Raw genomic sequence first — 14,855 nt, forward strand, 5'->3', positions numbered from 1 at the left:
GTTAACAAGTCTAACAAATGCTTTAATTTAATTTAATTCTTGAGAGATTTTATTTACGTTGTCTACAGTAGGTACAATAATTTTACATAATGGTATTATTAACAGTAGATGAGACACCAAGAAATGTGTCTGTATTCGCAAGCTGAAATAAATAGCTGGAATTTGCGATAATTTCAATCATCACATTCGTACCCAGGGAGTCAAAATACATAAATATGCCAATTTCAAGGAAAAAAGCGGTATGGGCTTTTTGGAACATTATACCTGACTTAAAATAATAAACGCCTTGGCTGTGTTTAACAAAAACATGAACACGTTGTATAAATAGTCTATTTAACTCCTGAACCAGAGTTATGTTAATGTTAAAATATCAAATGCACAAAATACTGAGGAAGTTACAGGTGGAGAAGGTCTATTATAATATATCATCTACTTGAATAACTAATTTGGAAAAAAACTTGTCCAAGGTTTTCATCCTTATAAGCTAGCTACTAGGCTTGATTTTCAATATTTTTGGTATTATGATAAGTATATTTTTCTATATAATATTAATATATAAGTAGCTGTGCTTCACAGCTTCAGCGTCTTTGAATTTAAGCTAAGGACATGACGAAAATGAATTTTAAAATTAATGTTATTGCATAATTATTGCGATAAACGTTTTCATGCAATATATTAGTGATTAAACATAATTTAAAAAAGTTTATCAGAAATAACTAAAATCAAAATAATTATGTTGTAATCTTGTGTATCTACTTTCCGATTTTTTTTTTACTATTTTTTTTTATTAGCACGTTTTATATCCATAATAACAACATCAAATTTACCCTTTTCAGATTCTCATATGGTAACATTATCTTTTAGTAACTGTCAAGATAATAGATATTAAGACATTGACATTAAGAAACTTGAAACTCATAATGACGTAACCCAGCTGAGAGTTGTACTTGATGAACGCTTCATTTTTCATCAAATAATTCCAAATCAAATTTTAAAAGGATTATTTAGAATCTTTTACTTCAATATTATATGTTTTTTATATAATATATTAAAAATTGATAGTATAAATCACTTAATTAAAAATATTTTTAATTTTGTTGTCTCCTAGATAATGAGTTATTATTAAAAATCTTTGTCTAAAATGGAACGTTTGTTCTTTGACACTTAAAATGTAAACAGTAGTCAGTAGTAAATACGTAATTTTACGTCATACATATAGGGCCCTCGTTGACGACAAGCGGATTTGAATAATTTAATTTTATCAATTCAAGGTCAGAACACCACATTTGTATTTTAATCAGTCGACTTGGTCCCAACCCTCCTAACTCACTGTAGATAGTGCACGTATTTTATCAAAAAATAATAGCAATGGCGTCAGCGATGCTAAAACTTCTCAAATCAGAAGTAAGTTGTTCTTTATAAACTGAAATATAATTTTTACAAATAATTCCAATTAATTTTATAAAATAAGTCGGTATTAAATACGCTTGGTCACTTCACATATATTAAATAACATCGTTAATTTCTATTTCTGTATTAATAGTTGAAAAATATTCTCCATAAACTGTATATTATTATTTTGCTAGAACGTTGGTTTCTTTGTGCGTTTCTATAAATAGTAGGTGCTTGTTTTTCTGAATTCTCAGTAGATGTTTGCTACTCAGAATGTAAGACAAAGATATACATCATTCAGACAATTTGGTATTTAAACTGTCTACATTATTCATAGCCTACACCAGGTTCTTGTTGCGTAGTTGAATAATTGTGTCTGAAGTTTCATCATGTTCCGATCAATAATTCACATTATGATGTGTGTAACAGCTCCAAATATTTTTTTTTTTTAAAAGTTTTATATATTATATTTAAATGTCCATCATGTAATATTTTGTACAAGAAATTAATTTACATTTGTATGAGTTAGTAAGCTTATCTGGTAACATAAGTATATTCACCTTATTTTATCAGGACTATTTGAAAAGACAACAATTATTAGTTTCAAATACATTTTTATTTGATCTATCTCTAATTATACAAATTGTAGGATAATTAAAAATAAACTTACTTAAAATTGTCATTTACTTTTTTCAGTCTCATTTACTCACACGTCGGAACTACAGCAGCTCAGCGCCCACAACAAAACTGTTTATTGATGGACAGTTCGTAGACTCGAAAACAAATAACTGGATTGAGCTCACTAACCCCGCAACAAATGAAATAATTGGCAGGTAATAACTCAATAACTCAGGTCGAAGCTTAAAAGAATATTTCAATGCACAATAAACGGTGGATTTGTTAAAATTCATCAAGCAAAAAAAAAAATTATATCTTTGTCCAACAACCATTTGACAAATGATAGGCAATGTTCAGTGCATAATTTAAACACTAGAAATAGCAAATTTATTTTACTCCAACATACTGTTACACTTGTTAAGAGATTAATGAAATTTAAACAGTAATTAATTTGAGAAATTTTGCCTGTAATTGTTAATTAGTATTGAAAAATTACTCATGTCTGGAAAAATGGGGATATTTTGTATAGAAAATATTAATTTTAAGACCAATAAAATGTATATAAACCATTAGTAAAGGGAAAAAGAAGTTCATATAACAGGATTAATTGTATTACCTTGTAACACTATTTTAAATAATAAATATGAAAATGTAATTTCCCTTATTTCATAAATTATCCTCATACAAGTATAGAATTTTATCTTAATCATAACTGATAGCAAATTGTTTATTCAAACTCTTATTTACTTTTTTACTTATGCCATAAATAGTCTGACATTGAAACTGTGTATTTCTGTGATAGTAAAGATTATTTTTCAAGTTGCAAGGAAACCTTTAAATACAGAGAAAGATTATGGGAATATAATATACATACAATTATACATATAAGGTCAAGTCAATTTAAATAGGAATATTAAACTAGTCAATTAAAATTGCTAATTTCATTACAAAAAAAAAAAAATAGTAAGAAAATCAGCTCACAGCAATAACATATATTTCTTCATCCACTATTTATTTCTTTACTTCAGAGTACCAGTAACAACCCAAGAAGAATTAAACACAGCTCTTGAATCTGCAAAAACAGCTTACAAATCATGGAGTCAGAGTACTATTATGACTCGCCAACAGCTTATGTTCAAGTAAGTTCATCATCATCCTCCTGCCCTTATCCCAATTTTACTTGGGGTCAAGTAAGTTACAACATGGAAATTTGTGTAAGTAATAAAATCATCCTCACTATTAAATTGATCCCAATGATCTATTTTAGATTTGCACGATTATTGCGAGAGAACCAAAGCAAATTGGCAGCAAAAATAACAGAAGAACAAGGCAAAACTATTGCCGATGCAGAAGGAGATGTACTCCGAGGCATTCGTAAGGATAATTAACTCTAATTTATAACTACTTAAAACCAATTGTAATAATAAAATGAGAATATGCATAAAATTAAAATAATTATCAATGCTAAAGGTTACTGATAGGAAACTTTATATTTTCTTTATATTTTTTGATAAGAAATGTTATTTAAGAATATTTAAAATTTAACCTATGTATTACAACTTATATTAAAATTTTTGAATTTTGAGTCACATTTACAAAATCTTATAAATTTATTATATAATATATAATAATTGTAAATAATTAATAGCAAAATAAGATTGAACATAGGAAAATTAGCGGAACTTGTTATTATATGATAATGTCTTTTTTATTGTTTTACATATGAGTACATACTCTATTGATACTATTAATATAATTTTTTTTTTCAGAACTGGTTGAACATTGTTGTAGTATTACTAGCTTGCAACTAGGAGACTGTATCCAAAACATTGCGAGGGATATGGACACACATAGTTACAAAGTCCCTCTTGGAGTCGTAGCAGGTAATCTCATCATCTGTACAGGCTTCACTCATATTCTTACTTACTTGATGGTAGGGCTTCGTGCTAGGCTGTCTGGATAGGTTCCGCCCACTCATCAGATATTCTATCACCAAACAGCAATACTCATTATTGTTGTGTTCACTTTGAAGGGTGAATCAGACAATGTAAGTACAGGCTCAAGGGACATATTGTTTATGGGCAGGAGTGGCCACTTACTATCAGGTGGCCCATTTGCGTGTCCATCTATCATAAAAAAAATGGATGAATAATTTTCCATGAAACATTCTAGCATAACAGCCATAGTAAAATAGTGATGTTATGCTATGCTTCGCTTTTAAGGTTAAGTAGTACAGTCTCTACTTAACAGTCCATTTTGCCTTAATAATAATTGAAATGCACTGAAAAGAGAAAAATAATTTGAAAAGGGTGTTTATAAATGTTTTTAGGTGAATAAAGAGCTACTTCATCACAAAATTACAAAATATAATAAAAAAATCACTATTGACAAATTAATTTAATTAATAATGGTGGTGGTTTGTAAATAGGCATTCCTTAATATTTTTTCAATAAAGTAACAAACACTGTATTAAAATTATATATATGTATATAATTTACATACCTTTAATGGTTTATTGCATCCAAATATAACGAAAACTACTGATTAATGATAATTAGTATCAATAGCAAAGATATATATATAATCTACTATACAAAGTTAAAATTATATGAATACTAGAGTATTCGTATAATTTTAGCACATAATCTCCAGCTCAAGTTATATCATTCTAGCCCGTTATATTCCTAAAACTACTCCTGGCTATTGCAAAATTCAATCTGGCCAACTTAGATACTACTAAACTACCTACTAACAAACTACTATATGCAGGTAGGAAAAGTGAATAACCTTTACTTCAGAACAAAATCTAACTTACTAGTTAGATATTCTACAGAAATAAAGCCTAATAAAAAATAACACATATACATCATATTTTATATAATTATGTCACCAGTATATAATTTACATAAAAACGTTTTTTTATGATAATTTAATTTTCAGGTGTGGCAGCTTTCAACTTCCCAGTGATGATTCCATTATGGATGTTCCCACCAGCGATTGTGACAGGCAACACTTGCCTAATTAAGCCTTCAGAACAGGACCCTGGTGCAACACTTATGATGATGGAACTGTTGCAGGAGGCTGGTGCTCCTGCCGGTGTTGTTAATGTAAGGATGCACTTTGCTGTATGCAAGTAAATAAATCAAACTTTATAGTTCACAAAAATTCTCATAGAAATAGTTATATTCCATTTAATTGGAATATATATAAGAAAAAAAATTGCTTTTCACTTTAACTTATATAATTGTTTTGTTTAGAATTAAAATATGTTGAAAATTCAATGTTTTTTAAATTATATCAATAAAAATTGGCATAATATTATGTAATAACTATATTATGTGAAGAATATGAGTTTTGTAGAAAATAATTATAATATAAATTCTTTTATTGTTTAAAGGTTGTACATGGTACGCATGATACTGTAAACTTCTTCTGCGATAATCCCGACATCAAGGCAGTGTCGTTTGTCGGTGGTGATGCAGCAGGAAAACATATCTATTCAAGGGCTTCAGCTGCAGGTGTGTATTTTTTAATAAAATATTTTTTGGTGTTTAACACAATACTTTGATAAACGTATTTTCGTAGGAGACTAATATTTTTTATACATAATAAAAAATTATAGAGTAAATAATTATTGTCATATCGATAGATATCGATACATCGATAGATCTATCTATCGATAATAAACTTTTATTAAGAATGGATTGCCATCAACAGGCAAGAGAGTGCAAAGCAACATGGGTGCGAAGAATCATGGTGTGATAATGCCCGATGCGAACAAGGAACACACACTCAATCAGCTGGCGGGTGCAGCTTTTGGAGCCGCTGGACAGCGCTGCATGGCTCTCAGCACTGCTGTCTTTGTTGGTGAGTTGTAGTTGTAGTGTTAACATGACCATAGGAAAGTAGTAGGTAGAGATATATATAGAGAAAGAAGTGCTTCAAATTGTATAAACAATTTAGATTACAACAACCAAGGTATTAAGAAAGTAGGCAAGTAAGTTAAGTGTTAGAAAAACATAATTTACAAAAAACACAAAAACACATTTTTCTGTTCAAACTAAGTGAACTTAATCAAAATGTATAAACATAATTGGGTAACACATATATATATATATAAAAAAAATCTATGTAAATTTATTAATATTAAGTCGACATAATAATTATAATATATAGTATATATGTAAAAAAACAGTCCAAAATTGTACGTTTTCAGGCTTTTTATTCCAAAACATACTGGAACAGTAAAAACTCTGTATTATAATTTACTTATTTATCAAATTTAATTACATAAATACATTTCTTAATTATAGGTGAGGCGAAAGAATGGATTCCAGATCTGGTGAACCGAGCACAGGCACTTAAGGTTAATGCTGGTCATGTTCCTGGGACTGATGTGGGTCCAGTTATTTCGGTTAAGGCGAAGGAGAGGATTTTCAGGCTTGTTGAATCAGGTAATAAAAATTATAAAATAAATTTGAGAAATGGCATAGATAATATTTTTCAAAGAATGCAGTTGACCAGTTAACTTATAAAACACGATTTACAGGAATTAAAGATGGTGCCAAAATCGTGCTTGATGGAAGAGGGGTTAAAGTATCAGGATTTGAAAAGGGCAACTTTGTCGGACCAACCATACTCACCGATGTGAAACCAAACATGGAATGTTATAAGGAAGAAATCTTTGGCCCGGTCCTTGTATGTCTCTTTGTTGATACCTTGGATGAAGCTATTCAAATGATAAACGCCAATCCCTATGGAAATGGTACAGCCATATTTACTACGAACGGTGCTGCTGCTAGAAAATTCGCTTCAGAAATAGATGTTGGACAAGTAGGCGTAAACGTTCCCATCCCTGTCCCACTCTCTATGTTCTCCTTCACTGGTAGCCGAGGTAGTTTCTTAGGTACAAATCATTTCTGTGGCAAACAGGGTATTGATTTCTACACAGAATTAAAGACAGTAGTATCATTCTGGCGTCAAAGTGACGTTTCTCATACAAAAGCCGCAGTTTCCATGCCGACTCAACAATAAGAATCTGCTATTTTAATCATTGTACAGTGCCACTTATAGATATAAGCAATATGTATAGAGCATTTATTTTATATTAAGGTTTTTATTTTACAATTTTATATCTTCCAATTTTGTGATAAGTAGAATCTGTTTTACAGGTGTTTTTTATTTTTTTGTTACACAAATAATACATTTATTTTTAAATTGCGTTGTTTTCTTTAAGACTATAACCATCCCGCCTTCACACTGCTATAAAGATCTATAGGGATAATAGTTTATCGCATTCAGATAGAGACAGTGATATAAGCTAAATATTTACTAACACAGTGTGTACATACATAATATCTTTATTCGTCTTTATGTGTCATTTTTAAATTCGATATTAAATAAGTTTTATTTAAATAAGGGGGAGGCAGCGAATTTTGAAATCAGAGTAATTGCCAGAACTAAAAAGTTCATCAATTCTGCGCATAGTCTAATTCAAACTTAAAATTCTCGCACTATAAATGAGACTAATACTGATTTTACTAGTATTAGTAATACTAGTCGGTAAAATCAGAGTATTAGTAATACTAGTCGGTAAAATGAGTCTTCAGTGTTTAAGCTTTTTTAAAATATTGTATTGCTTTCGATCCTATTAGCCTAGGAAGAATTAGTTGTTATGTAGTATTGAAACTCCGGAATGGACGAGCAACGTAAGAGTTTGGAAAGATTAACATCGTATGGATATCTACTGCGAGACCTCTTCTTAGTTCAGAATGGTATCAGAAAGGCAAGAATTCGATCTTCCCTAAAAAAATAGAATATATTACTACCTATATATTATACCTACCTATATAATGAATTGGTTATTCTGTAATAAAAATCAAAGGATATAGTTTATAAATTGTAACATTTTTGGTTGTTTTTACTAATCATTGTTACGATATTAATTATTTGTTGTAATTTTATATTGCATTATAATGAAAATTTAAATTTTAAAACGTAACAATAATTCAAAATCAAATGTCATTTGTTATGTTTGACATTTCATATTTAAGCAATTATTTACAAACAAAGGCAACTATACAATAACATTTGTTCAAATTTTCTTTCGGCATGTCTGCATCTGTACATATGATTTATATATCCAAAGGAAACAAATTGACGATATTATGTAAACATTTGATTGTTTGGTGTCTTCAAATATTTTGATCGAAGATCATGACATCATAAACGCAAGCATTTCGAGTTTCCTGTGTCCCTCTCCCTTGTTATTATGTATTCATTCACCATGGAACGAGCACGTCGCTTGCCATTCGGTTGCGTTAACTTTATATTTTTCATGCTATTTATAACATGTTGCAACTCTTTAACACCACAGTGTAGGAATGAAAAAGGAGAACCTGTTGATTGGTAAGAATCTATTTTTTAGTGCCTAATAATAATAAGCAATGGTTTTTAACTTCTTTTAAATATTATTTTAAAGCTGTAAGCTTTATCGTACTTTCATTCTCTTTTAGTTATATTAGAAATCTAGTGTGACTTGATAATTATTTAATTCTCTAATTATGTCACAAATTTTATTCTTAAAGGATTACTCATCATATATAAATCAATTAAAACAAAAGATTTCTGAAGTTTTTCTTTGTTATTATAATATTTTATTTGATACATGTTATGTTTCATAATGTCACTGTAGTTTTTAAAATAAATTACAGGTTTTATGTGTATAAATTACCACGAGAAAAAAATCATTTGAACCCACTTGTACGAAGAGGAGTTGCTTATATGCATTTGACACCATCAAAACTACGAGGAGGATGGATTATGTCAGATCTGTCTATTAGTGACCCAAGATCTATGGTTGGAAGGACATTAGCTCCATTGTACCAGGTATATTGATAAAATTTTATAAATAATACTACTATTATAGCCACTGTAAAAAATCAGACATCCATCCATCAACAACCACAGTTGACAAAATACATCTATAAGAATTAACATTCATAACATAGCAGTGCTTATTAATATTAGACAACTTGAGATTAAGATTAATATACATATATAAATATGATTGTACTCACGTATTCATGCTTCATGTACTCATGCTGCTAATTATTACTTTATTTTTAGGATAAAAATATTATATCACTCGTATATAATGATCAACCTCCAGCGACAGAACACCAACCTGATTTGTTGCAGTCTGTTGCTGAAATGTATTCGAAAAATAAAAAAGGTATGTATTACCTGAGAAAAAAAAGCTACTTTTAAGAAATAAAAAAATATTTATAGTAAAAAAAATATTTTACCAACCATATTTTGGTAATATTGTTAGGAAATAGGATTAAAAAGTAGCAACACCAGTGACGTGCCTATAAAACGGAACGTCAAACGAATGTCGGGGAGCCTAGTCCGACACATAGACGTCCTAAGGACGTTCTAAGTGCCCCCGCCGATGCAATCACATCGGCGAATGCTACCCCATTAGGAACCACATTTAACACACACAGACCCCGCCGACGGGGTCGAGGTCCCTCGTTCATTATAAACCGTCCAAGCCTAGGCGCATGACAGGTCTCAGAGCACACATTGTCCTCCCTCCAGACGTCGACGGCGTCCTAAGCCGAGGTCCGGCCTCACAGGAGGCGCCCTTAGGACGCGCGTACTCTGAGCCCTTCAGTGTCTTCTGCGACTCGCCCACCCGCCCGGTGACGCTGTAGAGGCCACTCTGGCCAATAGCTACTAACCATTCGAAAAAAAAAAAAAAATGTCGGGGAGCATTTGCTCATCGGTCGTCGGAGGGTTCACACGATTCGGCTGTGTCAAATTAATTATTTTCTATGACTTAATAATTTACTTATGAGTTGCTAATGATTCTTTTTGAGAAATAGATTGTTTAACTTATTTAGTTAACAGTAAATAATTCGTAGCTGATATTTAATTATTTTTTTTTATAGAAAAATCACTTCTGTTTCTTAAAAATGTAATAATAAAAAATACTTTTTACAAATTTTAACTCTCAAACAATAAATAGAAGTAAGAGTCTGTAAATGTACTACTGACAGGCTTAGGCATTCTCCTCTGACCAGGAGAAAAAGGAAATATGAAGCTTATCAACTATAGGCTAGCTGTTTCAAGAATTTGAACCTCTTTGATTATTGAATTTATACAAAAAAAAATTTTTTTTATAGTTTTAAATATTTTTTCAGTACAAATGAAACAGGCAGGAGTGAAAAAATTTAAGAAGTTCAAGCTAGGTGAAAAATATTATGACGATTATGATTTAGCTGAAATGTGTAAGATGCATTCGAAGTTTATGAAATCAAGAGTAGAGAATGGCCATACAAAAGGCGTCGTATTGGGAGACAAATTTACAGCTCTATGGTTGGTGCATTCTGTTCCGAGGTTTCCGCCTATACCAGACAGTAAGTACTTAAGATTCAATCCTAGTAAACTACCCTTATTTTTTCACGCATTTTAATACTAACCATTGTTGGCTAAGTCGATGTATTTGACAATTTCATTAAATTATATTGTAGCTTTTATTTTATTTAAAATTTAATTAAATTGACTGCCTCATTGGTGTGGTGGTTAGATAAATCCCAAGGTTTTGATTTTAAACCCCAGGTCGGGCCGACAAAAAGTTTTTGGATTTTTGTGTCGATAAATTCCTATTATCTGCCCGGAGTCTGTAAGTTGTAAGCGTGTACTTGGAAACTACCAGACTGTGTGTGCCTGGAAAGCACATCAAGCCGTTGATCATGCGCCGAACTGTGTCCGATGGTGTCGCATTTTCATTTCATTGGCATCAACTAGATAGTAAGGGATTAGAGGTGCACTTGTTTTTGCGCACACTCTGGCACTGTATTATTTCCTGAAGTAGCAGGAAATCATCAGTTATTATGTTTAATTCAATATTAATTTTATTTTAGCATTTTGTCTTTACTTCAAATTGATAATCTGTTATAATTATTTACAATATATATATATACATACATATACAATATATATATATCATGGAGAATAATTCATTAAAAAAAATATAATGAAATATCGGTGACTATGATTTAATAAGGCTGTTAAAAACAAAGATGCAATAAAAAAAACCTAACCGGAATCGGTTATCTAACCGTATATGACGTCCATAACCGTAAATTACGTATCTTAAAAAATATGACCTATATGTAGATCTAGTCTGGGTATGTTTTTATTTTAATATAAACATACCCATAATAATATCATATATGTAATAGAGATAAGAAAGAAACGTGCTCAACTTATTGTGTTGTACTATTCTATAGGATGTTTGTGACCGAACGATAGTGTATAAATATTACTGTGTATATATATATATATATATTATGTTGTAAAGTCATGAGTAATATGTTTACGAGTCCTAAGTAAATAATGTCGCTAGCACTGAATCATTTAGCAATGAATCCACGTGATCGTGATCGTCTTTATAATTCTACAATAGTTTTATCATATTATTGTTGAATAAAAACAATGATTAAGTAAATGTATGTTGTATAATATATGTTTATTGTACAATATTTTGTAAAATAAATTTGTGCTTATTAGTAATGTATTATGAAGCTTTATAATTGAGAATCTATCTGATGTGTAATTTGTATGGTTGTATGTTTATTTGGGTGCGCTGGAAAAAAACGCTTTAAGCGATGTTTTTTTATATGTATAAAAAAATGAAATCCAACCCAAGTCTTCTACTATGTACTATTATGTATATTTTCGTAATTTTAGTGAACGGCTTGAACGTGAGTTCGTACAACTACCCAACTACTGGCATGAAGTATGGGCAGACGTTTCTCTGTGTGTCCGTACCGACGTCAACTCTCAACCAAATTGGAACGCAATTGAAATACAACGAGCCTCTTATAGTTTATCATCACATACCTCAGGAATTTGATAGCGAATTACCGAACTTGGTCGATGTTATACGAAATAAAACCATCGATGCCGCTCCTTGGTAATGTTGACTACGTATACATATTATTTTGTCACGTAATACTTATTATGTTTAATAATATGTGCATTAATAGCAAGCAATAGTAAATCCGGGCAAGTACCAAAGAGTTTCTACATTCTTCATTTGTGTTTATAATTGATGCAGTTGCACTGTTCCACCAACAGTGATGCACGGTGGAATTAGGTCCAAGCCTCATTTCAGGCAAAAAAGGTTTTACTCAGAAGTGAGATTTTTATTGTCCTAAATAACATGCATGATAAAGTACATAGATACTCTCCATGTGTACAGAGACTTGTTTTGTAATTATTTCGAAATGTTGTTTTGTTAACCCTATTTCAATTGCGAATTCGAAAACGTCAGCATAATAATGTAAATATTAATAAATACTTTTCCATTTAAGGTATCACATTGAAAGTTTCGAGACGTTAGTTGGTCGGAAATTCCTCTCGTTTGCAAAGAGCGCGATGTTTAACGACGACTTATACAGCGGTCTCGTGGCTGAAGTGTTGCAGTCAGACTTGCTTGTCGAATCCTGGACTAACGGACCTGGGACTTTGGACTCGGAGTGTACGAGAAATTTTCAGTAAGTATAGTTATTATATATGTTAGGGCTCTTCCAAGCTCACCTGGTCAAAAAGCTTTCAGGGTGAGTGGGCTATGTCTGAATCTCTTTCAGTTTGTGGTCGGACTTTGGCAAGCGCGACTGGGTAGGTACCATCAACTCATATATTCAGCCGCTAAACAGTAATAATCAGTATTGTTGAGTTCCGGTTTGAAGGTTGTTTGAACCAGTCTAACTACAATCTAACTATAGGCAACTATAGGGGTATAGCATCTAATTTCCAAGGGTTGGTATGCGCATTGGCGATGTAAGAATGTTTACTATTTTTTACTGCGCTAATATCTATAGGCGGTGGTGACCACTTACTGTCAGGTAGCCCATTAGCCAGTCCACCTTTTATTTAAGATAAAAATACATCAGCGTGGCGTTCTATATAGGTATGTATATACGAATATCAATAAATTCAGGTTGGCATAAATAATCAAATAATAAATAGTTATAAAAATAGTTAATAAATAATACGAAACGAAATAGTTAATAATAATACGATTACCTCTGTGAATACCTCGATATAAAAAAAAATGAAATAATATTTAATATGTAAAATTTTATGAACAAGTCCTACACTTACAAGGCACTTAGTACCAAAGATACCAAATATTGTCCACGTTTAAGTGTAATTCATAATGAATCGATTATCGTGTCAGAGTCCGCAACATAGAACGGCTGAAGTTCCCGATCGCCAAGATGTCGTTCACGTCGCACAACGACCACTCCAAGTGGACGGTGGCGGTCGCGCACAAGATGCACAACACGCAGGACACCAAGGTCGCCGACTACTGGGTCTGCGTCGGAGATATCAACAGAGCCGTGAGTCACACAATTATTGTAACTTTTAGTTACGTGTCCACATCACACGTCAAATCATCGACCATAACACATAATTATAACTTTTTTGGAATTATTAATGGTTTCAGGTATTTAATATTTTTTTTTTGTATTTCAGCATTATATTATTACATAATATACATATACATTAAATCTGTAATCTAATACTGATGTAATATAGCAGGGGTGTAGTGAGATTCCATTGGATTCTAGATCATTTTTAACTTTGCCGTTTCATAAATTCAAATCATTGGTAAAGAATTCTTAATTCCTGATGAATTACAATATTGATTTCTTATATATTTAAATCTATTTACTCGTATTATGGTACGGGTTACGAGAAGCTAGTCGGAAAATATTTTAAGTGTGGAGCGACAATGGACTTTCGATAATAATGTGAGGTATTATTTCCAGTTACCCCAAGAATCTCGTGGCGGTGGTACGGTGTGTACTTCGGGGCCAATACTGTGGGGGAACTTCGCACATCTCATCGAATCCGTTCAGACTTGCAATTAGATATTTAAACGTATTTTTTTAAATCAAACAACATTCCTGTGGATCTGTGATGTTTAGGTTAAGTCATCATGTCTATATATCGTAAGAATGTAGTACTATTAATATTAAGCGAAATTTGAACTAATTGTATTATATTATAGAATAAAATTTAAGTCTTAATTGTTTATTTTTTTCAACCATTTCCCTTACTTGTCTAATTTAAAAATAAAAATAACAGTTGCCATTTTTATTTAGCAATAAAAATGTATATGATGTATAAGTATTTATTTATTATAAATATGTGTAAAAATAAAGGTAGTTTAAAACAATGTTATATAAGTACATTTTTGTTTATTTTTATGGTATAGGTTGGTGGACGAGCATATGGGCATAATGGCGCTGTAAGAAATTTTAACCATTCCATACATCGCCAATGCGCCACCAACCTTGTGAACTAAGATCTTATGCCCCTTGTGCCTGTAGTTACACTGGCTCACTCACCCTACAAATAGGAACACAACAATACTGAGTACTGTTGTTTGGCGGTAGAATATCTGATGAGTGGGTGGTACCTACCCAGATGGGCTTGCACAAAGCCCTATCACCAAGAAAAAATATTTTAACGATAGCAGTTATGTATTATAACACAATTAAAATGTAGAAGTATTAAAGTTATTTAAAGTACACATTACCATAAAATTAATTATGAAAATAAAACCATAACAATACACTTAATACGGGCCATTCTACCTCGCGAAACCATAAACCATTATCCACCGCATAGCCAGTACCATTTAAAAAAAAATACACTGTAAGCCATTCGGCGCCCCTTGACAATGGCACGTGCCCCGTCTAAGTTATGGTAAAGACTACTAAGAGGTATATTTTTCTTGACCATCTAAATATTCTTTACCT

General features: G+C 31.4%; 2 protein-coding genes across 2 annotated transcripts; both read left to right on the forward strand.

Moving 5' to 3' along the window:
- Nucleotides 1-1,166: 1,166 nt before the first annotated feature.
- On the forward strand, nt 1,167-7,224 carry LOC113399051 (probable methylmalonate-semialdehyde/malonate-semialdehyde dehydrogenase [acylating], mitochondrial). Its single transcript, XM_026638065.2, has 10 exons — nt 1,167-1,404; nt 2,089-2,225; nt 3,039-3,149; nt 3,278-3,384; nt 3,780-3,893; nt 4,951-5,117; nt 5,408-5,528; nt 5,728-5,877; nt 6,324-6,464; nt 6,560-7,224. The coding sequence occupies exons 1-10, from the start codon at nt 1,369-1,371 to the stop codon at nt 7,042-7,044; spliced, it is 1,569 nt and encodes a 522-aa protein (XP_026493850.1). The 5' UTR covers nt 1,167-1,368; the 3' UTR covers nt 7,045-7,224.
- An 820-nt stretch (nt 7,225-8,044) lies between these two features.
- Nucleotides 8,045-14,051, forward strand: LOC113399052 (deoxyribonuclease-2-alpha). Its single transcript, XM_064217153.1, has 8 exons — nt 8,045-8,418; nt 8,724-8,898; nt 9,139-9,244; nt 10,218-10,433; nt 11,770-11,995; nt 12,396-12,578; nt 13,265-13,427; nt 13,860-14,051. The coding sequence occupies exons 1-8, from the start codon at nt 8,282-8,284 to the stop codon at nt 13,959-13,961; spliced, it is 1,308 nt and encodes a 435-aa protein (XP_064073223.1). The 5' UTR covers nt 8,045-8,281; the 3' UTR covers nt 13,962-14,051.
- Nucleotides 14,052-14,855: the final 804 nt, after the last annotated feature.

This window comes from Vanessa tameamea, chromosome 15 (assembly GCF_037043105.1).
Source record: "Vanessa tameamea isolate UH-Manoa-2023 chromosome 15, ilVanTame1 primary haplotype, whole genome shotgun sequence".
In the NCBI taxonomy this organism is placed as follows: Eukaryota; Metazoa; Arthropoda; class Insecta; order Lepidoptera; family Nymphalidae; genus Vanessa; species Vanessa tameamea.